At 45.1% G+C, this 26,320-nt stretch overlaps 2 protein-coding genes across 6 annotated transcripts in view; both read right to left on the reverse strand.

Annotated features, from left to right (window-relative positions):
• Window positions 1-26,320, reverse strand: part of SELENOT (selenoprotein T) — a 200,760-nt gene that overhangs the window by 32,840 nt on the left and 141,600 nt on the right. The window lies entirely within an intron of this gene.
• Window positions 127-25,466, reverse strand: TSC22D2 (TSC22 domain family member 2). 5 transcript variants are annotated; one of them, XM_069865209.1, is made up of 4 exons: window positions 23,096-25,463; window positions 8,096-8,167; window positions 2,628-2,679; window positions 127-1,852 (listed from the first exon to the last, which is right to left on the reverse strand). In XM_069865209.1, exons 1-4 carry the CDS (start codon window positions 25,087-25,089, stop codon window positions 1,592-1,594), a joined length of 2,379 nt encoding a protein of 792 aa, XP_069721310.1. In that variant the 5' UTR covers window positions 25,090-25,463; the 3' UTR covers window positions 127-1,591. The 5 variants fall into 5 exon arrangements, with proteins under 5 accessions (XP_069721310.1, XP_069721311.1, XP_069721313.1 ...); XM_069865212.1 differs by having other exon boundaries at window positions 1,714-1,852; window positions 8,059-8,167; window positions 23,096-25,465; XM_069865210.1 differs by lacking the exon at window positions 8,096-8,167.

The raw sequence follows: 26,320 nt of genomic DNA on the forward strand, positions 1-26,320 counted from the left end.
CAAAGGAAAAAGGCTGTTGCAAGAGAAGCAGTTACAATTTCATCACTGTTCCATCACCGGCTCCCTGGAATTATGTTTCTCCACTGAATTCACTGGCACTGTAACAACATCTACAGCCAAACAAAATTCAAAACTGCAGTTTAATTTCAGAAAACGTGTTAAAATATATATTTATACATCGCTTTGACACACTGCGTTAGTTTACACAAATGATGGTCTCTCTTGAAACTGTATTTATGAAATGTACATTTTTAATTTAAATACTCAGTATACACTGCACTTAATCTGCATGTTGCATTTATTAAATACATTAAAATCTGCAATGTAACAAAATGTTTTCTGCATACGAAATTCAAAACACCATTTTAAATGAACAAAAGATGGCTCACTTCATTTATTTTGTTTAAACAACTAGTGCAGAGCGCACTAGCTCAGCTCGACCAACACCAGCCGTTCGTTCTTTTTTATTTGACATTGTTCACAGACTATTACATATTACAATAAGAGTGCTGGATAAAAACATGAGGTACGAAAGTGGTTCGAAGATTATAGGTCATGCAGATCATGCTAGACAGCAAAGAAAGTTTGTGAATGAGAAAACACTAAATAAAAATACATAAAGAATGTGCATTATAAAATAAAAAAAAAAACAAACCTCAATTACACAGCTTTGCTTCTTTGGTTACAAAGTAGGTTGAACAATTTCACAGCTTTTTATTCCCACCCAAAAAAAAAAAAAAGATACGAAATGTCAAAAAGCAGAGGAATCATGGCAATTTCTATTAGAAAGTAGAAACAGAAATGAGCAAAGTTTTCTTCATCAAAATAGCCCATCAATTATTTATTATATCACAATAACTGGTGACTACCTGTACAGATGCACTATGGTCTTCATACTTACACTCTATACAAAATTTACATTCAAGCTGGTTCTTTACTACCGTAAATAAATACCAAAGGGTAAATTGCCATTAGTGTTAGAAATATGCCAGGATTCTTTTGTTCAATTATTGCCTAAACATTTTTTTTCTCTATTAAACGCAATCCCATCTATCGTTTTACTGATACATACATTTATTAAAAAAAAACAAAACAAACCAACAAATCCAAAAAGTTCTGTGACGTTGTTCATGTACATTATGAAAATAGCAGCCCTGTAATAAATAAAACAAATAAATGAAACTAATGTAGGCAAACGTTACTTATATTGAAAGAAGAGTGGCTCTTCAGAGGAATTGTTACTTCTTACCAGACAGCAAGGCTCAAAGTAATCCAGGGGAAACGGAAACCTTGGAGAGCCACCAAAGCTCTTACAGACCTCACTCCTGCACACCAAGCAAACGCATTCTCTGCATGAACCACTCCACCTATGCCTTCCCCTGTGCGCCGATGCCTCGAGGGACACCGGCCACGCTCTGTGCCACACCATGAGGGAACAGCTCTCGTAGAGTGATTGTCTAATACTGACAAGGCCAAACACACAAGAGAAGCATGGCTACGCGCGCTCGCATAGAGTGGAGAGAACATCAGTGGCACACAAGGACAGACTGCTCTCAGGTTTGTGTGTGTTTTCAAAGGAGGCAAGAAAGCTTTACGCTGAGGAGACATTCGGCTGCTGTGGAGGTTGCGTTGGCTGCGGAGGCTGTGCTATCGCTGTCTGCGCCTGGGAAGTGCTACTAGGATTGGCCTGTTGGGTTGAAAGTTGGGATAACTGCTCATTGTTTGAAAGAGATTTTAACAGTGCGTTTTCCCGTTCAAGTAAAGAGTTTCTTTCAACTAATTCTTTTATTTGTTCCTTCAGGACTTCCACTTCTTCTCTTACTGCATACATCAAATGGCTTTTCACTAGATCCTGTGAAGAACAAGCGAACAGTTACACCGAGTAAAAGAACAGTTCCTGCCCGCTCCAGCCCCAGAATTTACGGCCCTACTGCTTTCACTGAAGCCTGGAATAGGAAGGCAGTTGTCACTAAAATTACATGAATAAATTAGCCTTCAAGAGCTAACAACCCCGCTTTTTAATTCGCTCTGAAGTGGCCCACACATCAAACGCTTTGTTTCCAGCATTCGGCATCAAGTTCTGGTCACCTCGGTGATGCTGGAGACAAGGACTAGAATTACGGTCCAGCTGCTCAGAATGGAAGCATCAGCCCCACAGCTTTGAGACCTGGAGCTGGGAGCCTGTGTTACACAATCTCAGGCACTGAGGTGTATGAGAACAAAGACAGAAGAAAGCCTCTAAACCAGCGAGCAAAAATCCAGCAGACGTAACTCCGTCTGAACAAAATGTCAAGGACAGCACAGCCTAAGCGACAACTAAGAAAAACTAATAAACAACCTTACTAAAGTAAGACTTAGATGTGCTGTTTCTTTTCAGTTCAGTCAGTTCATCCACAGAAATTCATTGGAAAAATTCATTTAAGAACACTTCTGAGCCAACAGAAAAAGCAATTCTGGTTCGTGGTCATTCCAGAGGTGGTACAGAAAAACCTTTTCTCAGATGACAGCCTTAGCCTGACCCAACTGAAGGGACGTCACAACCCATGGAAACAAAATGCAGCTGAAAACTTACGTGCAGCAATGAACCACTAATCCTACTAGAAAGAACAACTTATTATTTTACTTACCATTGCCTGTTCTATTTTGTTGTCAATGGCGACAACGCTTGCACCAGATGCACTGCAAATATAAGAAGAAAAATTTGTGAGCATTTACTGTATCATTCAAGTCGAACTATGCACCCACCAGCACTCATGGGACTCCTAGAATACACGCTCGCCATGGGGGTAAAGCTTCAGATTCCAGAATTCAGAACACAATCTTGGGAGTCTGACTGCCCCCAGCTCCCCTGTACGGTCCTGCTGGAGCTCTCAAGAGACACTCCAAGAATCACAGAACAGTTTGGGTTGGAAGGGACCTTAAAGCCAACCCAGTCCCACCCCCTGCCATGAGCAGTGACACCTCCCACTGGATCAGGGGCTCCAAGCCCCATCCAACCTGGCCTTGAACCCCTCCAGGGATGGGGCAGCCACCACTGCTCCGGGCAGCTTGTTCCATTCCTTCAGTTCAGATTCTTCAGACTGTGCTTATGACACCCAGAGCCAAAAGAATGCATTGAAATAAAATGCAAATTTACTGTTTTCATTCTTTGCCTCACTTTTGAGCTCTCTTCACTGGGGAGAACAGGAATTTATGGGATATTTGTAGTTCTTGCCTCTAGCTTTATTTTTGCTAAATTGCATTTATAAAGCACTGGAAAAAACCAACCTGTTACAGCCTAACAAAACACTTCAGCCATCGCTATACCAATGTGTATTGACCATGCCAAACAAGATGTTGAAGCACATCTTTAAATGCCTGCTCACAGCAATCCAGGCCTTTTGGTCTGTTTTCAAGTCACAATACCCGAGTGCAAGCCAGTTGCTCACTCCTCACTCTCTGGAGCTGCAACTTCAGCGGGGTTGGTGTCCCTGGTCCCTGTCAGATCCCGGTCACTGGAGAGGAGCTGCAGCTCTCCCTGGACGGGCACCAGAGCAGCCACACCCCCTCCCATGCTGGATCTGGCTTTGCTCCCCAGCTCCGGGTTCACCATAAGACGTTCTTGGACTACTTGCCAGGCCCGCCTGATAAAGACTGATAAAGCTCCTCAGCGCAGGAAGCTATCAGCAATGTGCAGCGATGCTTAGAAGAACTGAACGTGCAGGAAAACTCAGCAACTTGGAAACTCGGCTCTCTGAAAACACGTAACATTCACTGGAACCAGGAGGTAAGAAAAAAAAAAACTCCTCAAGGCTTTTTAAGATCAGCATGGGCAATACGCTCAGCAGCATCGGTGACAAATGTGAAGCAAAACTCAACTTCTGAGAGAATGTGACACCGTTTAGAGAAACCCACAACTTCACATCAAATATTTACAACTAGAGGGGCACCAGCTTTTCAGACTGAGGGGGTAACAGCCTCTGTTTCCACACCAAACAAAGCCATGACCAAAATCAAAAGGTGTAATGCCCATTTCATGTGAAAACTGTTCCAATGTCAGCTCTCAGCCTCTTTCAAGCCACGTCTGTGGTGAATAAAAAGTACTTATTATTCATGACAAGGTTAAGTGCTCAATTCCACCTTGAACTGACACGTTTCAGGTCTATCTGAAACTGTTAAAAGGTCTGTGTTCAAAAGTCACCAAAGCCCCCAGGCCTGCTCAGTGTCCCTGACACAGCCTTTCGGGAACAGCACTCCAGAAGTCAGGGAGGCAGCTCCCAAGAGATAAGGACAAGAGGGGCAAAAGGAAAGCAAACAGCATGTTTTGGAGCGAGACCTGATTCCACATCTCTCCCAGGCAATTCCACACCTTTGGTCAATACTCTGCTGGTTAAACTGAGACTGGGACTTTGTTCCGCTCCTCTCTCAACTATTTTGCAGCGCGATTATTTAAAAAAAAGTCCACTGCACCACTCAAAGTGAAGGCATTCAGTAAGTTCCAGGAAAAAAAGCCTCTGGGGTGGAAGACAGGCAGTCTGTTCCCCATCACTTGGAACACTCATAGCTTCGTGGTGTGCTGCAGACACACCTTTCCCATGCCCCAAACTCTTGCAATGAGTGCAGTGTCCACAATGTGGGTGTAACAACTGTCCCTCCCATAACTGTGATTTTGATGCAGCCAGAGAAACTCTGGCTTTCCCACCTGTTTTACACTTAAGGTGATGCCAACAGACAGCGCTGAAAGCCATCAGGAGTTTGTACACTACTGTTATTCTCCTCAATGTTCTTGTTGTCCTTATCCCCAGAGCAGCTTACGCTATTGTAGAAATACCGAGCCAGGACTCCAAACCTGCCCCCTGCACAAATCCTGGTGGCCATCCAGCTCATCTCGGGTAGGCAGCGTGGGACCACGAGGCCAGCGCCCACCCAGGAGAGATTCCACACTGGCAAAGCCACCTCCATTTAGCCAGATGAGGTTCTATCCTGGTGACTATGTGAGTTCACCTTCTAAAAGCAGATGGGAATTGGCTCTTACGCTAGCACGATTCCTGTATGATTCTGTCCTGTACTCATTTTGTTGTGCTCCCCACAACAAATAGCTCCTGGGAGATGTTCCGAAGCAGAGTGCTCCAGCGCCAGCTGTTCTGATGATACAGTCCAAATAAGCTGCCAAATCTCAAGATTCTGTATTTTCTCAGATTCTGAGCTGTTGATAGCAAATCCCAGTTTGCATTAGAATATTTTATGCCATAGCTACAGAATGAAACTTACAGATGCAATCCAGTCCTTAAAAAAAGGCACGGAAAAAACAATAATGAATCTATTAAACTCTTTTTAGAGGTCAAGGCATAATTGGAAAGAGTTTGATACATTCCGAGTGCACCACCCACTGCATATCCAATGCCTCACTTGCAAATTCTTGAGTTAGAAGTGGAAAGACACTGTTTAGCTCTTACAAAAAAAAAAAAAAAAGATCAATTGCTCTGCCATGCTTTTAGTCCAAGTTGACTGCTCCAGGAACTGCCCAACTCTGACAACTACTGCCACAGCTGTGATGCACACACAAAAATCCACACCAAGTAACACCAGGCAGCTGAGAGGGATGCAGTAAGCAAGCTTTTTTTTTTTTTGGCCCAGCTCAAATTAAGCTTTGTAGCCAACGAACTGCCATGCATACAGACCGCAATTCAACAGAACAATCCTCTTTGGCTTGGACCTCCACGGTAAGGCTACGTAAATGAAGGCTCTGCCCAAACCGAGGTAATATTGGTACACTGAGGTCATTCTGAAGCCCACCAAGAACACGGCAAGATTTAGAGACAGCAAAAATGACCAAGGGTTCCAAACATTGTTTGCCCTTTCCAGAGATGGATGGTAAACTCAACATTTTTCTACCTTATACAACAGACAGGCAAAACTTTTTTTAGTCTGAGAAATCTTCATTTTAATTGTTTAAAAAATCCTATTGCCTTGAATATTTTCACATTTTCATAGAACCACAGAACTGTTTGTGTAGGAAGGGACCTCAAAGCCCATCCAGTTCCAACCCCTGCCATGGGCAAGGATACCTCCCACTGGACCAGGTTGCTCCAAGCCCCATCCAGCCTGGTCTTGGGACACACCCAGGGATGGAAAATATGTTTTTCTGGACTGCTAACAACACTGCTTTGCCATAACCCATAATCAAGTAGGTGCTGTTTGGAACCAGGTGTTGTATCAATGCTTACAGCTTGCACCACAGCATTCTCCTATGTGCCTACAACTCAAGAACAGCACTGTAAAGTTTTTGTTTCAAATGTCTTGCACACGCAGTGCAGGAAGAGTCTCAGATAACCGTGTACACGGAAATTAAGAAAAGAGGAAGAGAACTGGTAAGTCTAAGTGCAAGTCTGATTTCTAATGCATGTTACACAACACAGAGCAGTCGCACTTCCCACAGTGAGCTACATTCTTAAAAGCCTTGGTATAATTCTAACTTCAGTGCTGCAAAAACTTCCTATGGAGACAAGGCATCCCGAGAGTATGGTACGATATGGTAAGAAATTCCCAGTTTCAGTCATCCAATCAAGCAAAACTACATAACACGATCAAGACAATCTAATGACTGGAGTGTAAATACAAAACCTGCAAAACCCCAAGGACTTGGGATTAGAACTTTAAAACTTGCATCAATCCCGATGAATTCACTTCTACATTTTTAGAAATACTTGTTTTTACCACAGAATGTTCATCAGCAAAGATGCAAGACTTCTTAAAGGAAGCCGCTTGTATACTTCTACCTGAATGCAATGTTTTTCTATACCCCACGCTTGCAGAACTTCCTTCAGACACTGTACATAAACCTCAGATTTGTGAGGCCCTCAATATTAATACGAAACTATTCGATTTTAGGGTTTTCTGAATCAACTTCCCCACTTTAAGACTTCAAATTAAGAAACATAACAGCAAAGATGAAGGTTAGACCTTAAAGTGAGCTTTTTCTTCAACTACCAAATTCATATTCAAGGCCCTGAGGTTTATTTCAGTTCAATAATGAACCAAAATACCAACTCTGTCCCATAAAGTGGCAAGTTGCATCACCCAGAGCTTAAAGCACAAATGCAAATTGGTACAATTTTCTGCTAGAAAAGGAAGATGTGCTTTTGAAACAGCCCAACACAGGCACTGCAGCAAAAACCAGAGTGGTATGCAATAGCGTTACTTTTAATCATCGGTGTTGAGCAGTATACAAACTGTTTTCAAGCAAACTTCAACGGATTCGGTTAAGCTTTGCAAGGTGAAAAGCCTCAAGTCAAACGCAGCCAGTACAACGATGAACCAGTTATCAATACTTCAACAGCTTCCACCAAGCTCGCTAAGCAGAAGTATCGTGACAAGCCACAGCATCACAACGCATGAAGTCACATAATCACCAAGGCGTCAACTTAACGCTGACAAAAAAAATCCACATTCAAAAATCATTAAAGTGCAGGAAAGAAACAGTTCGCAGCTACTGGTGAATTAGTAATGCATCTCTGGCAAGTCATAACCCGAACAGAAATGACTTTGTTGCACTTCATTGCAGTTTCTCGCCATGAGTTCAATGCTAACTTAGTTGGTTTACTTCATCCTCAGGTCTTGTCACAGCTCACGTTTGATCCCCATCAAGCTTCACTTAAGCAGAATGAAAGCAAGCCAGAAAGCTTCCTTTGTGGTTTTGAGACAGAAAGATTTTAACTTTGCCAGAATTGGGTTTACATTTTCACAACTTGTTTTCTGATCTAGGACTCAACAGCCACAATGCCAAAAAGTTTCCTTAATTTTGGAAAAGGAAGCTGTAAATATTTCAGCAAAGGCCAGCTAGGACAGGACTAGCATTAAACTCTTTGAGCTCACACATCACGTACAACACATGCACGATGGAAGGGGTAAAAAAAAATGTCACGTTGTATTTTAGACCTCTTTAGTTTTTAAGTTTCAGTACAAATACTTCACTTCCATGACTGCTTTCAGTCTAAGGTGAAGTTTGAACACAAGCAGCAGTTCTGTACAAACAAAAATGACGAGAAACTTGCAGAGAGCGAAGCTGTTCATGCATACCTCAGCACGTATGCATTCCATACGTAAGCATTCATACCTATCCCAGAAGGTCTTTGACTCGCGTAACTTGCTGAAATGGAACGCTTGGTAGAATGCGGTTGACGGATTCCTATGAGATCCAAGAATCAAACAGACACATTGAAAATGGGTACGTAATAAAAATAGTCTCTTATTCAACCTGCATTACATCACAGCTGTCCAGACAGGATAAATTTACGTCCAAAAGTTCACAGACTTCGCAGAATGCCTTAAGAACAGTTTAATGACTGAAAGGCCTTACTGTTTCTGTGGATTTCCATTACAAACACACTGATTCAAAAAGTAAACCTCAAGCGCTATGGATTTTCATGCTATTTCAAGCTGCTACTGTAAAAAGCGATTAATGAAGCATCTCAGGTCATGCAGACAACCCCCTGCAGGTGAGCTGCACACTCAAATGCTACACACCTGAATGCAGAGATACCTTTCCCATTTTCCATGTTTCAAACAGTACCCAGTACTTCTATTCACTCAGCACCCATATATACAAGTTCTCCAAGCTGACCTAGCAGTCAGAGCTAAATACGCCACATTCAAGCTGCGACAGATTAAGTTACAACCAAAAATCGGATCAAGTTAACATTGGTAAGTGGAATCTAAACTATCACTAACTATGTAAGCGGCTGTCATGTCATCCTCATGCTTCTTGATGTGCAGCGGGGCAGCTGCCAGGAGGCGCAGGGCCGAGCAGCGTGTCAAAGTCCTCCAGCAGGCGCCAGGCACCCTGCTGAAACCTGGAAACTTTGGCTCAGGTTCTGTCACCAGAGCCAAAGGCCCAGGCCAGCCCGACCCTCATCGTTCCACACACACTCGCCCTACGGAGAGCGCCTGAACCCAGAGTGTAACTCGAAGATCTCAACACTCCAAAGTTGCATTGGAATACAAACTGTTCACAAGGTACTGGATGAGGCACAAAGTCAAAACCCTCCTCCGCTGGCGGCTGGATCGGAGCGGTACACAGAACCTTCACAACCCCTTCTATCAGTGCAACGGTTCATCCGTATGCCCGTACGGCTGCACCAGCCCTAGAAAATGCAACAGCTTAGCTGAAAAATCTCAGAGAAGTCAGTATTAGTTCAGATTCCTTTCAAAGCCAGTTTTAAAATGAGTTTATACCAATGTTAGAAGCACAGGTGCCCATCCCTTTCCTAAGTTCATGACAACAATACTTCTTAAGTGAAAATAAACTTGAAGTTGTTTTAAGTACAATTACCATGTAGTTGAGATCATAAAACAAAACACAAAATGACAGAAGCAGCACCATAACAAAACACTTTCTCTGAAGGGCTGCAATTCCTACATACACCAAAAATCCTCACAAGAATAATGACACTTGCACATTAGCAATGACCTGCTTGTCATTTTTTAAGTCTGTCACTCATTCTCCTACCCTCACCACTCTATCCTTCAAAAGTAATTCCTTGGAAGTCTGGAATTTAGCTGAAAACCTGCTAGGGAAGTTGCTTGATCAGGCTGATAAGTATCATGTTCTTATGTTGGTATCACGGCTAGTGATACGGAGAGCAACACAATCGCTGAAGGACATCCAAGCGATCCAGGGAGTTAACAGATGGAAAGCAATTGGCATCTGCAGATCAAGGGAGCATTCCTTTGTGGAAGGGAGGGACGAAGCCCAAGCTCTTCTTCCTAATTCAGTTGTCTGTGAGGAGTATGCGAAAAGTCTCTTCCTCAGAAAGTGACTGTAAATAGAAAGTCATTTAACTTCCAAGATAAATTTACTCACAGCCTATAACATTTTGTTGCTATTGTTAGGTTGTTTGGTTAGGTTGTAAAAAAGTTGTGGTTTATAGCCAGACGGCATGTATTTCATATGGTCTATTTTTAAGCCGATACCCTATATGCTATATATTCGCATACCATTCTCAAGTGAGTATCTGGGAAGGTATGAAAAAATTAAATTCTCATCTGTAACCCCTGCTGCTGAAATGGTTTTTGCATCACTGCAGACAATTAAGAGGACATTTTCTACTCTGTAGCTATATTTTAGCAGGATGTTAATTGGAGAGGGGGTGCTACCTAAACAGGAAAAGCAAAGGCACAGAGGTAACAAATGATGCTCAACATGCAGGTCTGCACTAATACAATTAACTTCTGACTGAAAAGGCACCTATTTTTTAACCACATCATACCCTAAAAAGCTAGAGAATTACCAAAATCTCCTTTCAGTTTGCAGAAACAATTGAGAAAATGCCTTATATTATCTCTGTGTGTGTGTATATATATATCAGTATATATATCAATTGCAAGTTGTTCCTTTAAAAGGGAAGTCTAAATCCATTCAAAGCCTCACCTCATATTTAAAGGACTATCCTCCCACAGCCAGGGGGAATCATGTACTAAACACAACCTTTATTCCAGAGAGCTCTGCTTCCCTAGAAGCCATGCCCATGAAAGCTGGCAAGTTTTCAAGTATACAGATAAACATCTTTTAGTTTAAATGATGATACTGGCTTTGAGAGCTCTGGGCATCAGCCTGGCACACAGATGCTGCCAACCAGATGCCTTTTTCCTAGCTACTGCCTCTGAAGGAGGAATACTAACACTGCTGTTCATGACACAACTGAAGCTATGTTTCAATTTTCACACTGCTGGCTAACATCAGCAATCGAGGGCAACAAGGAGGAACATGTGAAGAATACCACACGCTTTTCACCTCCCACTCCAAAGTGGCAAAGTAAAAACTTCACCCTAGACCCCCTCCAACAGTTCCTTCTCTCAATATCACTGCCTCTTATTCTCATTAGCTTTGAGAACAGGAATGAACCACTAGATTAAAAAGGCCTAAGTATCTGTCTTTGAAGAACAACAAGCTAGACAGATCATGCTCAGCACCTCAGAGGAAAACCAGAGCAAAGAACCACCTATTTAACACTATCTCAACAGCAGCAGGCCAGTGCAGACAACCTTTCAGAAGCTTTTATCACATAAGAATTCTTTATGAGAAAAATTAATGGGCCTCATAGAGAAAGAACACAGAAAATAGGATCATGTTGCACAATTAGAGGAGCTTTTAATGCCAACTTGCATGATGTGTTTGTAAGTAAGAACACTGCTTATGCAAAGTGGGTCCACCACTGGTAACCACTCTCCAACAGTTCAGTGGAAGGATGCATCAAACCAAGCTCTCCAGGGTCTCCTCCGAGTGTGTTATGGGATACTTTAATCCACGACTTGGACAGAGGAGTACAGACTATCTTTACACCTGCAGATGATCTACAAGCACTCTGGACAGCAGGAATAGAATTCAGGAAGATCTTGCCCAGTTGGAGCTATGGTCTGAAATGAAAAGGATGCAATTCAATAAGGATAAACACAAACTGCTTTGCTCTGGAGCAATAATTAGCTGCACAACTACAAAACATGGAATGAGTAGCTGACTGCAATTCTGCAGGAGAGAGTCTAAACAGAAGTCAAAAAATAAAAACCTTGCAAAGGTGTCAAGCTTGCAATACTCCTTTTATACAGGACATACAAGTACTAACCAAGACCTCACTTCATTCAGCCCTTCTGAGCCCTTAACTTAGACTCTTATTGACCGTCTTGGATACCAGGTCTCCAGAAAGATATCAGCCTACTCAAGTCCAGGCAAGACTACTAGAAGAGATGTCATACTCTGATTTTTTTTCCAATAATTAGATTCACCCACTGCATGAATCTAAAAGAGGTGAAAGAGGCACTTGCAGGCTTCATATAGTTTAAAGTATCTGCAAAGAAGAAGACTTGCTCTCATACCTGAAGGTATAAGGACAACATAAACATTATAGGATTTAATTTTAGCAAAGGAAGTTAAACTATGCATCAGAACTGTTTTCCACACAATCAGCAAGGAACAGAAGCGACTTGTTACGGAAGTGGTGGCATTCCCACACTTGTCATTCCCAAAGATATCAAGCTGCTATTGCTCCGAACGACATCAGGTCCTGAAGTCTCCTGGCCAGCCCACTCAACCACCTCTCAAGTCCTTGAGAATTAAGGACCCTGCTAGCAAGAACTCAAAACCAGAAGTTCTGCCTTAGCACAGGATCAACTCTTATAGGAACCAAAATTAACTATGAAATAGAAAAGAAAGAAGTAGAGAAAGAGGATAGTTTATACTTTGAAATCAAACTGCCTTTCCATTCAACAGAAAAGTTCCCATCCTTTTTACGTAGAAAGTGAGAAATGACCATTCCAAACCAAAACTCTTCCAAGCTGCAGACTAAACTCATACTGAAACATCAAGTTTAGGATTCCAAAGGATCAACAAAACATCCATCACTCTGTGTTCCTGCTCTTAGAAGCAAGTCACAAATCATACAGTGCCGCATCACAGGTCTGGGAATTCAACACCAAGCTTCTAGCCCCCTGGTCTTTGCATGGAAAGCTATCAGAGCCTGGCAACGCGCCTGTAAGAAAAAAACATGTTCTTCAGCCAGGTTTCTAAAAGAAAAGATGCTAGTATGTTACTTTGTACTTCTACATTACTCCTGTGGTGCCAAATGTGAAATAACCACCTGGAGAAAGAGGTGACTCATACCCAGCCTAAAGATGAAGCCAACAAATAAAAGTATTTCACCTTTACGCGATGTTCAAACTAAACAGAAAGACCTAATGGCAAGCACACAGTCTGAGCTTCCTGAAGAGAACTATCACCATACACAGATGTATTTTGACTGTTGTGATCATTAAGGATTCAAGGCAACAACAAAAAAAAAAAAAAAGCAATAGGAAGGCAAAGCCATAGAATCCCACTTCAGTGAGCACTAAAGGACAACAAAATTAATCCCTCATTAGCATCTGAAACTTATAGAAGACTGGATGTATTATTGCCCAGAAACATTTCAAACCCAAGCTAGTTTATAGTTAGGTGTCCTCCTGACCACCACCAGAGGCTGTGTTTAACTAGTTAGCTAGCCATGACCTGCAATGGAGACTGATTGCAGCTGGTCTCTAAATCAAAACACTTGCAGCGATTTATTTAGGATCTGATCCCTTGATCACAGCTTATCAAGAAACTCCCAGTAACATTTACAGCATTTGGAGATTGTTTACACTGGGAACAGGGTTCCTTCTCCACCCCTCTTCTTTTAGAAGATGCTTCATTTTTTTATTTATATCGCCTACTATTTACATCAACAGCAACTTTGAATCAGTTCTATTTAATAAGTCTCCACCTGCAAAACAGAGCAATCAGAGTACAAAGCTTTGCAGAGGAGACAAGGACTTGAAGTGGGGAAGTCTGTGCAATTAAGGAAAAATATGTCAAGATTGAAGCTCTTCTGTTTTAATTACATATTCTCTTCACGTAGCTCTTTACAGCCATTATACTCAAAATACATACCCTAGAAAAATGAGGCTCTGGTACCTTCAAGTGTAGGTACATTCTAGCAACAGATGACAGGAGAGGCTGACTCAGTCAGCAGCCTGCATGACAGGTTTGGGGACAGCGGCTCTCAGTCACCATGACCAGCTTTAAAGGAGGTTACAGGCTACTTCTAAAGGAAAACATTCCAACAGTGGAGAGAAAGCACACTGCATAGATTTCATCTCTGCTGGAAAATCCAAGAGACAAATTTAAGTGATAAAAATCACCAAATGAGGACACGTTTAACAGTGGTTCTGAAGCTGAATTCAAGAGGACGGAGATGAAAATGATCCGGCTGTACTATACAGTCATTAGGTTGAGTCGCAGGTTCAGCTGCAATCAAACAAAGGACACATCACCTCCCAGCAGTTCCAGAAATGACAAAAATCACTTTTAGGTAACTACTCAGAGAAATAAGCAGCACACATCACCTGGAGTAAGACAAGGAAGCTCCATTTCAACCAGCAGCACCTCAATCTCCTCATGTCTGGATTTCAAGTATCAGAAATGAAAGAACCAGATTCCGCTACCAGAGCTGCATCTTCCTTTCCACAGCAATGATCACAGCAGTAGCCCACACTTTTTTTGCCTTGCTCTCAAAAGAGGGTTTTGGAACATGACCTTCTGCTCTGACTACACATCTCTAAGGAGACATGCAAGGGAGACAACAAATGCTGGGGAAAATAATAAAACCACCAGTACAAAAACTGGTAATGGAATGCAGCGTGGACAGAGCACATCAGATCAACACCAACCACAGTCAGAGCAGTGAGGTGTAGGGAATAATCTGAGTGTTTTGTAAGCAATAGTTTTAAAGCCTCCCAAATGCTCCAGCCCACCCTCAACAAAAAGCAGCCACTGGTATCACCACACGCCCTCGCCTAAGGACAATCCCCATTCTCCTCAGTCTTGTATGAGAGATGCCAACAATTTCTTCCCTTGTGCCAGCACTGAATAGCTGTAGAAAACACATACACTTGACTCACCTTTGCATTTTCAAAACATGCAAAGAACTATCAGATACTGATCATGCAAAGAACAATGCAAGCCCTCACCTTCTAAATTTCTTCTTACTGATTTCTGGTTTCAATAGCTGCAACTCAAAACTCTAGGGTACAACACATCTGGGTCCCAGAAACAGGTCCCCAAACCTCAGGAGTCTCATATGGCAGACAATCCTGCTGAAGTTTAACAATATAATCTCACAGGCTCTGTAAGAACTACTCAGAGATTGTTCTCAAATCAAAACATGTAAGTGAACAAGTAGTAGGTCTCTAATACTAACAGCTTGGTTTTTTACTGGGTAAAGTTAACCTTCAGCTCTTGTAGGGAGGAGACAAGACAACTGTAGCTCACAATTCACAGCTTAGCTCCAAGGAAAAAAAACAGAGAGCCCATCTTCAAAGAGAAGCAACTATAGATTAGAAGGTGATAAACTTAATGGCAATGGGGAGAGTCTTTGCTTGACCCAGTCAGGGATTCTTGCCACTTTTAAGCAGCTCTCAAGAAAAGCCTCAAAAAAGCCCAAAGTTATCCATGTTTGGATGAACTGAGACAAGCTTAAAAGAAAAAAAAAAAAAGTCCTTCTTGAAAATAACTTACACTGTCTCAAAAAACATCCTGAAGTTCACCTCACAAGGGCCAGAGTCCTTCAGCATCTGTTGTAGCTTGCCAGTGAGCATCACCATGCCCTATTACTCTTCTGTAAATTTTACCATTCAAGAGAGCAAGCTTGGAACGCGTTTAAAAAGCGGACCCTAACATGCTGGATGAAAGGAGGCAGTGAAACCAACATCAATTCCATATTTCTAAACTAAAAAGATCCACATTTGCTCGTATCGCATTATACATACAAAAATCTGGAGGAGATGTCAAAACTCTTAAAAATATTGACTTTTATACAACTTGGCTGGGAAAGAAAAAGGCATTTATTAACATGTATGAACACGTTATTGGAGAGGATTAGGTTCCTGCTGCCTGCTCTGCCCACAAGCCCAGATTTCCTCACATCTACTGAGGAAAGGGAAAGCTGCTTCAGATTATTGGTGAAAGTGGCCTCGCACAGCGGAGCAGCTGGCTCCAGTGTTAGTTTTCAAAGAAAACAGCCCCAAAATGAGATTTTTTTCCTCCCCCCATGAAGTTGCAGTACAGCACTTTAAGATATTTCAGTTATCTATAAATACAAGCATTCCCTGGGTTAGTGACAACAAAATATTTCAGTATCTGCAGGGATAAAGCAAGTAGAAGAAAATGGATTCAAGCAGATTCACTCAAATCCCACCTGCCTTTACTTATGTGACAGGAGTCAAGAAAGCAGCTCTTAGTAAGCATTTTAAATTAAATAATTCTTTTTTTTAAAAGATATTAGAACCTAGACCATGTATTGGCATGGTTTGGTCTGCAGTCCATCACAAACTTACTCATCTGCCTTTACACACCTTTAACAAGTTCTTCACAGCTCTGCAAGCTCTGCTCCAGCCTGCACTCAGCCTAAAGCTCCAACTGAAGCACTGTCCAGGAGCTTAATGCTGGGCTTGGACAAATAGTATTTTTATAAAGGCATTTGTAGGGTTGATCAAGGTATTTATGGTCCTTGCATCCACCAAACAGCGTTCCACATAGGAGACATTCCCAGGAGTTGTCACCTACACTCCTACACAAATAGCTGAAATAAACTTACAAAGAAGCAAGGAGGGCTTTTTTAACCCTCATTTTTTAATCATCCCATCCTCCAAAAAGCCAGCCAAGTTAAACTTGATCTAGAGAGATACGAAATCTTCAGATACTTCATGAAACCAGTATCTCACTTCCTATCTACTCTGCTCTTCTCCACTGCCAACCCACATACATACCCCACTTGTCCTCTCCCAGAACGAGAGGGGTCAGGACTGGGTCCTTGCTGCAGAATCACAGAATCATTTAGGTTGGAAAAGACTTTGAAGACAGAGTCCAGCCCTTAACTTCACACTGCCAACTCCATCACTAAACCACATCCCTGAGCACCACATCTACGCGTCCTTTAAATACCTCCAGGGACGGGGACTCATCCACTTCCCTGGGAAAAGAGGTATGGTATCCTGGGCTGCATTAGGCAAAATCATTGCCAGCAGTCGAGGGAGGGAACCCCAGATCCCTCTGCTCCATCCAGCAGTGGTGAAGCCACACCTGGAGGGGTCTGTTCAGTGCTGGGCTCTCCAGTACAAGAGAGAGATGGACATACTTGGGAGAGACCAACAAAGGGCCTTAAGAGTGATGAAGTGACAAGAAAGCCTCTCTCCTACAAGGAAAAGCTGAGGGAGCTGGGACTGCTCAGCCTGCAAGCACCAGGGCACCTCAGCAATGTGTACAAACACCTGAAGGGAGGGCAGCAGGAGGACAGAGACACGCTCTTGCCAGTGGTGCCCAGGGACAGGATGAGAGGCTGCAGACACAAACAGACACACAAGAGGGACCCTCTGGACATCCAGAGATGCTTTGTTGCTGAGAAGGCGCCAGGGCTCTGGCCCAGGCTAGCAGTAGTCTCCAATCCTAGAGATATTCAGAAGCCACCTGGTCCTGAGCAACCGGTACTGGGGGCCCCTATTTGAGCAGGACTAGAGACTACGACCTCCAGAGGTCCCTGCCAGCCTCCCCCCATCTGTGATTCTGTGACTGGTTTCGGCTGTTGACACAGACCTCTATTTCAGTTCGTAATCATTAGTGAGCACCAGTCAAACGTGCCCGTTGTTGCTGTGCTAGACAGCTGACACCTCTCAGCGGTACCAGTTACTATTTCTACCTTCTCCTTGGTTCACTCAGAGCATTGAAAAGCAAGCTGCCAGGACACAAAATGTATTACTCCTAGCTTCAAAGGGAGAATAGATATACAAAAAAACCCTCTTGGAATAATTATTTTGCATGACAAAAAAAAACTTGAGACAACCATCCAACTGTCCTTCACAAAGCTGAGTGAACCACCTGCCCTGCTCAAGTAAAACCAGATTATTGCTAATTATTTACTAGCACTCAATGCACATTTGTACTTATAAAGCATGAACTTTAAAGATTAAGGGATATTCAAGAAGAAGAGTGGAGACAGAACCTTACATTGCACTTCAGGTGACCTTTGCTGTCTGAGAAACCTCTCAGAAGATAGTAGATTTTACAGTTACTATAAATACTTCTGCCTTCACACTTTGTCAGATATAGGAATAAAGTAGACACCTGTGGCTGACAATCCACATTGATCCCCCAGAACTAAACCAGTGGCACTTTAGCAGGAGGAGTCCCATGGAAGTTTCTTACAGAGTCTTTGCTAAGACACAGAAAGCACCGACACTGGCATTCTCCAGGAGCTGCTAATCACCAGCTTTAAAACCAAAAACTTTATATAGTACCTCAATAGGGCAATATTCAAATATCCAGTACAGCAACGGGGATGACTCCTTTCTACTACAGCACTGCATGAAATCATAAAAGATAACCAGCACCTCTTGCAAAAATGCACAGCCTGAGAGAAGCGTCATTCTTCAGCAGTTTGAGAGCAGTCTGGAAGTCCTGCCTTCTCAAAAAAAACCAAAATACCAGAATATTCAGCTTTTAATGAGAAGTTTAAAAAGCTTCCATGAAACATATGCTGTTATTTCTTCGATACAAGACAGCATTCAGAAATGAGTTGACTGTGAAACACTTGCACTCTTCTATAGGGGAGCAAAAAAAAAAAAAAAAAAGCATCCGCAGCAGCTGAGCGGAACACTTGGGAGAGCGAGGTACAGAGAACCATTTATTTCAGAGCTGGTACATTACAGTCTCTGAATGAAACTTAACTGTTTCACTCTGTGCATTTCTTGCAAGCGTTTTGCCCCCTTCAATAACAATCTCGTCCGAAACACTTTTAGCTCACAAATTTTAAGAATGTTTTGACAACTCCTTAACAAAGGCATTCGAGTCTTTAAACTGGGAAACAGAGCTGCCAAACGAGCAAGCACATTCCTCTGCTCAGATATCCCATAACACTCAAAAGCTGGATGCATGGCTGGATAGTTTCCACACTCTAGAAACTGATGCGGTGCTGGAGTTAGCTGGTGTGATTTTTGTTACAGGAAGTACATCAAAAAGCACACACAGGCAACCAGAGCTTGGTTTGCATTAACCACCAGCTGATACCACCAATCACAACGCCCACCTTGGAAGGTCTATCTCAGCTGGTTCTTCCAACCCTCATGACTGGAGCACATCTGTCTATGTTCAGTTCTCACCTGCTCCTCCAAACTCCCTAAGAACAATCCTGCAGGACAAGGGCTGAAAACATCCAATTCTGCAGCTGCAGTAGAGCTCAAGTGTCCACTAAGTTTGGGAGCCAAACAAAGAAAGGGACAGTATTCAATAATAATGTAATCCAGGTATTGCTTGCTGATACGTACTGGCAGAATACTTTGTTTTTTCTTTTGGAGTACAATAACATAAGCATGTAGGGCAACACATGAAGAAACCCTTCCCAAAGTTACACTAATGCCCACAACCAGTCTTGTCCTTACATTAAGGACACTGTCTCCTGAGCTCAGTTGTACCAACAGTCAGTACGCTGCACACATACGTGATATAGCAGAGCAAGATACTCTGTGAAGAGCTCTGCACAATCAGGTTTTCAACAGTTTAGCTGCTGTGGCTGACAGCTCACAATTGCAGCCATTCATTAGCGTTCCGGGAATACAGCCTGCACAGTCCAAGCTGGTCAGCTATCTCTGGAAAATGATCTGTACTCTGCTCCTTTTCTAGCGTGCCTAGCAATATTCTGCCCCAAAAGCCTGCCAAACATGTAGGAGGTTTGAACAAGCTTTCTCAGTTATGTTCTTTTAACAGAGGCAACATATTTCTTTCCCCCAAAGAGCCAAAATAAAGTTATTAAGCCAGCTGGAATATTATGCTTGTCAACTACAAATCTGTGTATACGTGGGCATAAAAGTGAGTGGAGATGCTGCCAAACACTGATCCCAAAATCCTCCCAGGTAAGCTCACTGCCCTTCCTCCAAAACAACTGGTAATGCCACTACACTCCAGTAAATAAAGAGTCGGGGCAATTCTGAAATTCAGTTCTATTAATGTTCTTAAAGTGTGTGTCAGACTCCACATTCAAAGTGGACCGCAATACTCACATCTCCCTCAGTAAGAGGACTATTTCCTCCATCCTTGAATACCATTGCAGGTTATTCTGCTTGTAGCCATATTTACAGAGGAAAAGAAAATAAAACTGTTATGTTGTAGATCTTTCCTAACCTCCACGGAACACACTTCTCTCTTCAAGAGCTTAGCATTTAGACACATCAACTGCAAAAGGCAGCTTTGCTTTTTAAAAGAAGATTCTGACATGCCAGAGAGGGGCTGTTTATTTTTGTTCTTCTGGACCACCCACCTGCCCTCTCTTCCTCACCAGATAAGATTTCCTGATTAATTGACTCTTTGTTATTCATCGAATCAAATGCAAGCAAGCACAGACTCTGGCAGGCTGCTGTAAAGGTGCCCTGGACTGTCAGAAAAGGAAATTAAAGGGGTTTGGGCAATGTCTTGCAAGAAAGTCAGTTCTACAGCTACAGAGTTCTGTATTATCTACCTACATGTCACACTATATAACCTTACACCTTCACCTCTATCTCAGACACAGCTGATTTAAACCAGCAGACCATAAGGCAAGAATAACACAAAGAGCTTTTTGCAGAAAGATGTGAACTGAGCAGCTTTTTGAATTGGATCTCCCTATCCCCCACCAACTGTATTTCTCACGTTCTGTTTTCAAAGAATTTCAAACCTAAACTGTTTTACCTTTAAAAAGTTCCTGTTCACATTCAGAATGGTGAATGACCTACTAGATAAATCCAGGATGTTGAGAGCTATACAGTGTTCCTTGGTGACTCACTATTTTATAAGATGACTATAAGAGAATGATCTACAGAAGTTTCAAACATATACAAACATCACTGAATGTGTCAGAAGTGTCGATACCAGTTGACACAGTGACTTCCGGGGAACATTACACATTCATATTAAGATGAAAAACACTTCCCAAAAACGTGACTCTCTATCACAAAGTAAACTCTAAACAAGACCAAGCATTGCTTTCTCGAGCCTGCAGGCAGCCTCCAACAGCAACTTACTATGTGCAAACTCCCTTTGCACCCTATTAGTTTTATCAGTGTTAACCCTTCACCTATCAATGACACTTGAAGGTCTTAACTATTTCACCACTGATTTCAATAGATAAAGCAGCTGGGTGCAAGCCCATGGGAGCAGTGGTGTAATTTAAATGGTTTGTAAGAGGGGAAAAAGCAGGAGGAAGAAGAGAACAGCAGACAAGCAGGCGACAGATTTATAATAAAGCCTTCTCAACGAGTGAAGCAAACAAAACCAAAGTGGTGAAATAGCCTTATCAAGCTGCTAGGTTATTCTCTTCCTTTCTGTCTGAAGCCACCGGATGTCAGGATACTGTTTGAGGGGAACAAAGAATCAACTTCAATCTACCAGTTCTGTATCTCCTGCTTTGTATGAAGTCCAGGCCTGCTTAAAGTTAGCTTTTCTTGCTTATTAATACCACTAGGAAAGGAAAGTATTCCAAGCCGGAGAGGCTCTCGAACACCACTGAGCTTCTTGCCTGGTGTACCACTCCAGCAAATGGCAAGGTGTTATCAACCACTGCAGAAGTGAACAACTGAGAAGTACGCATCTCTTTTCAGATAGCCACAAGTTAGTTTATCCCTGAACATCACAACGCAGCACGTAGAAAAAGCACCCTGCATTTAGAGTCCAATGCCAGTTCCCACTCACAGTTCCCACAGCCAAGCTTCTGAAAAAGTTCCTGCAGAAGAAAACGCATGAAGCAGCATTGCAAGGCAGCTCCAGTTCAAAGACAGGAGCATAGAAATAGCTTTGAAAATCACTGTTCAAGGCAAAAGCACCAAGAACTGCCTCACTACTGTGCAATGCAGTCAGCAGCCTGCAGGTCTGAGTAAGTAGGCCAAGTTTTTCCTTATCACAATATAAAGCGATTCATTTATAACAGAGAATCACATCTGTTACTAAAATTTATATAAATAAAGTACTAGAAGCTGTACAAAATGAATGCAAAACACATTCCTTCCTTTCTGACTCCTTAACCATCAGGACGATTAAACAGAACACAAATAAATCATCTTCTGATAATATACTCAGCTACGAAAAAATCCCAACAGGCCTGAAATCTAACCTTATTTGCACAAAGAGGAGTTTGTCAGCTGGGTCAAATCCTCTTAAGGTAGGCAGAGCTACTAGAAAATATTAACTGTTTCACTTTTTCTTGGAAGTCCTCCACCACTTTAATCAGGCACCTCTACAACAGGGCTTTTCCTCGCACAAAGGCATCAGCAGAGTTACTGTCTCAAACGCAGCGTCAGCCAAAGCTCCCGTGAGCACAGGGCCCGCGTTACAGCAGACTTAACTCTCAGGCTTTACTTAAACTCTGATTTGTGTTTGAGGCACCCACTGCACCCTAAGCTGCGTCTTTCACTGTTTCCCTCAAATCCACTCTGAGCAACACTGCCTGACTTCAAGCCAGTACTCTGCGAAGGTGAGGGCAGGCTTACAGGCTAACTCAGCACATCAGACCCTCTCACAATAGTGCCACTCCTGTTTTTCAAAATACACACACTTATAACTCAGACATACTTTATTCCTCCAAACTGCAGTAATCCCAACAGCAAAGGTAAACAAGATTAATTTAGTGCTTCAATACTGCCTTCCCTGAACGCCTGCTCTCAAACAAGTCCATTAAGAACACTTTAGCCATCACGTCACCCTTCAGAGTAGTCTGACAAGGCTATGGGAACACGAAGCACGTACACACTTCATCTCTAAAGTCCTTCCACGAGCCTACTCGTAAGCACCCACCTTTGTTACAACTATTGCTTCCAAACTCCCTTCCTATGAAGAAAACTCATTGTAAGGTTTTACTTCCCACCCTGCCTACGTCTTTGCTCAAGGAAGTGGTGGCTACTCAGCGCAGAAGACCACTACCTGTAGAGCTTTCACTGTGTCAAGGCATACAAATCCACATCCGGATGCAAGTACTTTCGTTGCTAACTGATACTGTAAAGTGCAAATTCAACAGCAGGATAGAAGTCAAGAATCTGCACTACAAGCCTCTAAATTTTGCATGATACCTCGCCTGATGGCTCTAAGATAGCCCTACGCTTCTATTTTTAACAGCACTGCAATACAATGGTGTGGATAAACCCATTTTAACCCGGCTGTCACTCCAGAGTTTTACAACGTGTTCAGGGGAGAGAAGAGAACAGTCTTCCTCACATGCTCAGCAACTAGGTGCAGAAGGCCAGTTTTCAGTCCTTGATTTGGAAAAGGTCACGTTATTTGTGCATTAAGCAGCTTTCAGGATCTGAAAGTTTTCTGCCCTGTTTTGAAAGAACAAGTACAGTTCACTCCTTGCCTAAACACTTGGCCAGGATTTGTACTCTTCAAAAAAAGACAGAACGTAGCCCAGGTAAACCTCAGTGTGACCTTGTGAAAACACAAACTTACAAAACCCATCTAATAATAACTTGGAAGTAGTGGTTCCCCACCCCCTGCTTAAGAAAAGGGATTTTTATGGCATTACAAAGTAATTCATACCTGTCTTCATCACCATCAACGGGAATAGATATGTCAAACACAGAGCTGGCAAGACTGTTCATAGGAGTACTTGCAGGTAACTGAAGAGGATTCGTTAGAGTGTCTGGAATGGGAGGCTTCACAAGAGGTTTACTTTCAGCTATAAGAGAAAGCGGTGGCTGAGGTAGGGGTTCCGATTTTCTTCTCGTATCGTCAATCTGGCCTACTAAGGTTTGAGCTGGAGTCTGAAACTGTCCGAGGTTTGACTGTGGCAGATTCGCGGGTACGTTAGAGGTGCCTTGCATTAACGAGTGTCCAACGTGCTGTGGCTGGACAACGCCGGTACTTCTACTGGCAGAAGTGTGGCTGGGCAGCTGGGATGGGGCTGGCGGAACAGGGACATTTGGCATAGTAACAGAAGTGGTGGTAGACACACTAGGCACGCTTGTACCGGGCCCAACCGCAGGCACATTCTGAACTCCAGAGACCACAGCGTGGGGAGCACCAGGCATTCCGGACACTTGAGTGCTTCCACCCATTTGATGCTGAGTCACAGATTTCTGTTGCACAACCCCTGTATGTCCAATGCCTTGCTGCACCACACCCCCTGGTTGTGGAACGGCAGCCTGACTAGCTTGTGTCTGGCCACCCTGAATTATTCCTGATCCCTGTCCAACTGCTTCGCCGGGCTGCGCTGACACCCCCATCACTGGCGCTCCCACCGGTGAGGGATTTTGACCGGTCACCTGCCCCACAGGAAGGCTGGAAGCCACAGTACTTGGAACAGAGCCTGCAGTGGCCTGTTGAAGAGCTCCTTGAGACTGCATAATTGTCATGTGCTGCATGTATTCGGTCTGACCAGAAGGCTGCGTCGGCAGTAGATGCACTGGTGGAATCTGGGACTGAGAATAAGCAAACTGCTGCGGCTGAGTCACTGGTATGTTGGCCTGCTGCACCTGCTGCTGCGCCGCAGGAATGCTGGGCTGCCCTACTGTCACGCTCGGAGGTGCCATCCCCTTCCCGTTGGGTCCAGCCTGAGCAACACCCTGCGTGTTTACCTGTGGCTGCGATTGCTGTGGCACCACCATTTGCTGATTTGCTACCGAAGCCCCAGAAAACATAGGTTGAGCAGTACTTTGAGGCATGGCCCCACCTATGGGTTGTTGTGGCTGCTGTTGTTGCCCAATGACAAAACCAGGTTGCTGTAGGGAGGACGGGTTCATTTTCTCTGTCTGGAGCAGCTGTGACACAGCAGTCAGGGAACTGTCGGCTATAGAATCAGGGCCATGGGTCGATGCGGGAACAGTCGAGACCACGATGGAACCTCCTGTGGCACCAAGGCCGCTGTCCCTCTCCTGAGCAGCCTGCTCAAAGGTGCTGCTGTGTCGAATGCAATCTCCAGTTCTGCCCAGGACACCACCACCACCATCCGAGTCCCGGTCATAATACTCCATACACGTCCATCGGCCTCGCCTGTAGGGCTCCCCTGTACCATGGTCCAGCTTGATCACCCTGAAGCGAGAGCTGCACGCAGCAGCCACCGTCTGAGACATCGTCCCAGCAGCAGCAGCGCCTGCAGAAGGCCCCGTGGAGGGCAAGGCGGTTTGAGCACTAGTGCCTCCTGCCACGGCAGCGCCGGGGGCAGCGGCTGGCAGGGGCACAGCAGAGCTCTTGGGCACGGCCCCCCCGTTAGGGGCCACAGCTGGCGGAGCGGCAGCCACCCCGCCAGCCACCAGCTGCCCATCCAACAGGAGATTGGGAGAGACGCTGCCAGGAGTTTCGGCCTCGCCCACGTTGTTGAGAGTCTCTTCGGAGGAGCTCCGCTCGCAGACATCCTCGGGGCCGTAGTCGGTGGCTCGGGAAACATCAAAGATTTCAGACGACACGTCCTCGGTGCGGGACTCATCGGGGTCGTCCAGGCTCTCGGTATCCTCGGTGATGCTGCTGGCCACCTGAGCCGTGGTCACGCTGGTGATCTGGAAGCAGCTCTTCTTCTTGGCCGGCATCTTGGACATCTTCCCCCCGGCGGGGAGCGGCTCTGCCGGCCGAGGCGAGGCGAGGGCGGGCTCGGGCTGTCACGGCGAGCCGGCCGGGCCCCCGGCGCTAACGCACATCCTCCGCCTGCTTCCTGCGGCGCTCCCGTCGGCGCGGGGGGCGGCGGGGCTCCTCCTCTTCCTCCCCGGCCGCAGCCCTCCTCCTCCTCCTCCTCTTCCTCCCCGCCGCAGCCCCAGCTCCGAGCGCGGCGGGGCCGGCCGAGCTCCCCGCGGTTTCCTGCCGGGCTCGGCTCGCTGCGGGCCCCGGGGCGGGCGCGGCGGAGGTAGAAACGGGCCCGCGGCGGCGGGGCGAGGCCCAGGCGGCCCCGTCTCTCCCACCGCCCCCCCCCTCCCCTCCCCGGCCCGGCCCGACCCCCCCCTCCTCCTCCTCCTCCTCCTCCTCCACCGGCCCTGTCTCCGCGCTCTACCTGGACACCAGCGCCAGGCGCATCCTGCTCGCAACCAGCCCGCGGGCGAGCGCCGCGGGCGAGCCCCGCCCTCGCGGCGGGGCGGAAGGGAGAGGGAGAGGAGGAGGAGGCGGCGGCGGCGGCGGCGCGGGGGGCGGCCCCGCTGCGCTCCGCCGGCCCGGGGAGCGCGGGCTCCGACTGCGGCTCCCGTCGCCCAAGATGGGGCTCAAGTTCTGCCGCGCGGCACCCTGGGAAGGGGCGCCGGCCACGCCCCCTTTTAACGTGCGGCGCGGTGACGTCACGCCCACGTGGGGCGGGGAAAGAAGGGCGGGGGATGGGGGGTGCGCGTTAGAGCGGAGCGTGCGGCGGCTGGTTAGGACGTGCCGAGATACCCTCCCTGTCCCCCCCCTGCCTCGGTACACTTGGTACCTCCCGGCCGCGCGCCTCTCATAGACTCATAGAATCCCCAGGTTGGAAGGGACCCGCCGGATCATGGAGTCCAACCATTCCCATCAAACACTAACCCATGTCCCTCAGCACCTCGTCCACCCGTCCCTTAAACCCCTCCAGGGATGGGGACTCAACCCCCTCCCTGGGCAGCCTCTGCCAGTGCCCAATCACCCTTTCTGTGAAGAATTTTTTCCTAATGTCCAGCCTGAACCTCCCCTGGTGGAGCTTGAGGCCATTCCCTCTTGTCCTGTCCCCTGTCACTTGGGAGAAGAGCCCAGCTCCCTCCTCTCCACAACCTCCTTTCAGGCAGTTGGAGAGAGCAATGAGGTCTCCCCTCAGCCTCCTCTTCTCCAGGC

Source organism: Phaenicophaeus curvirostris, chromosome 10 (genome assembly GCF_032191515.1).
Source record: "Phaenicophaeus curvirostris isolate KB17595 chromosome 10, BPBGC_Pcur_1.0, whole genome shotgun sequence".
NCBI classification, from domain to species: Eukaryota; Metazoa; Chordata; class Aves; order Cuculiformes; family Cuculidae; genus Phaenicophaeus; species Phaenicophaeus curvirostris.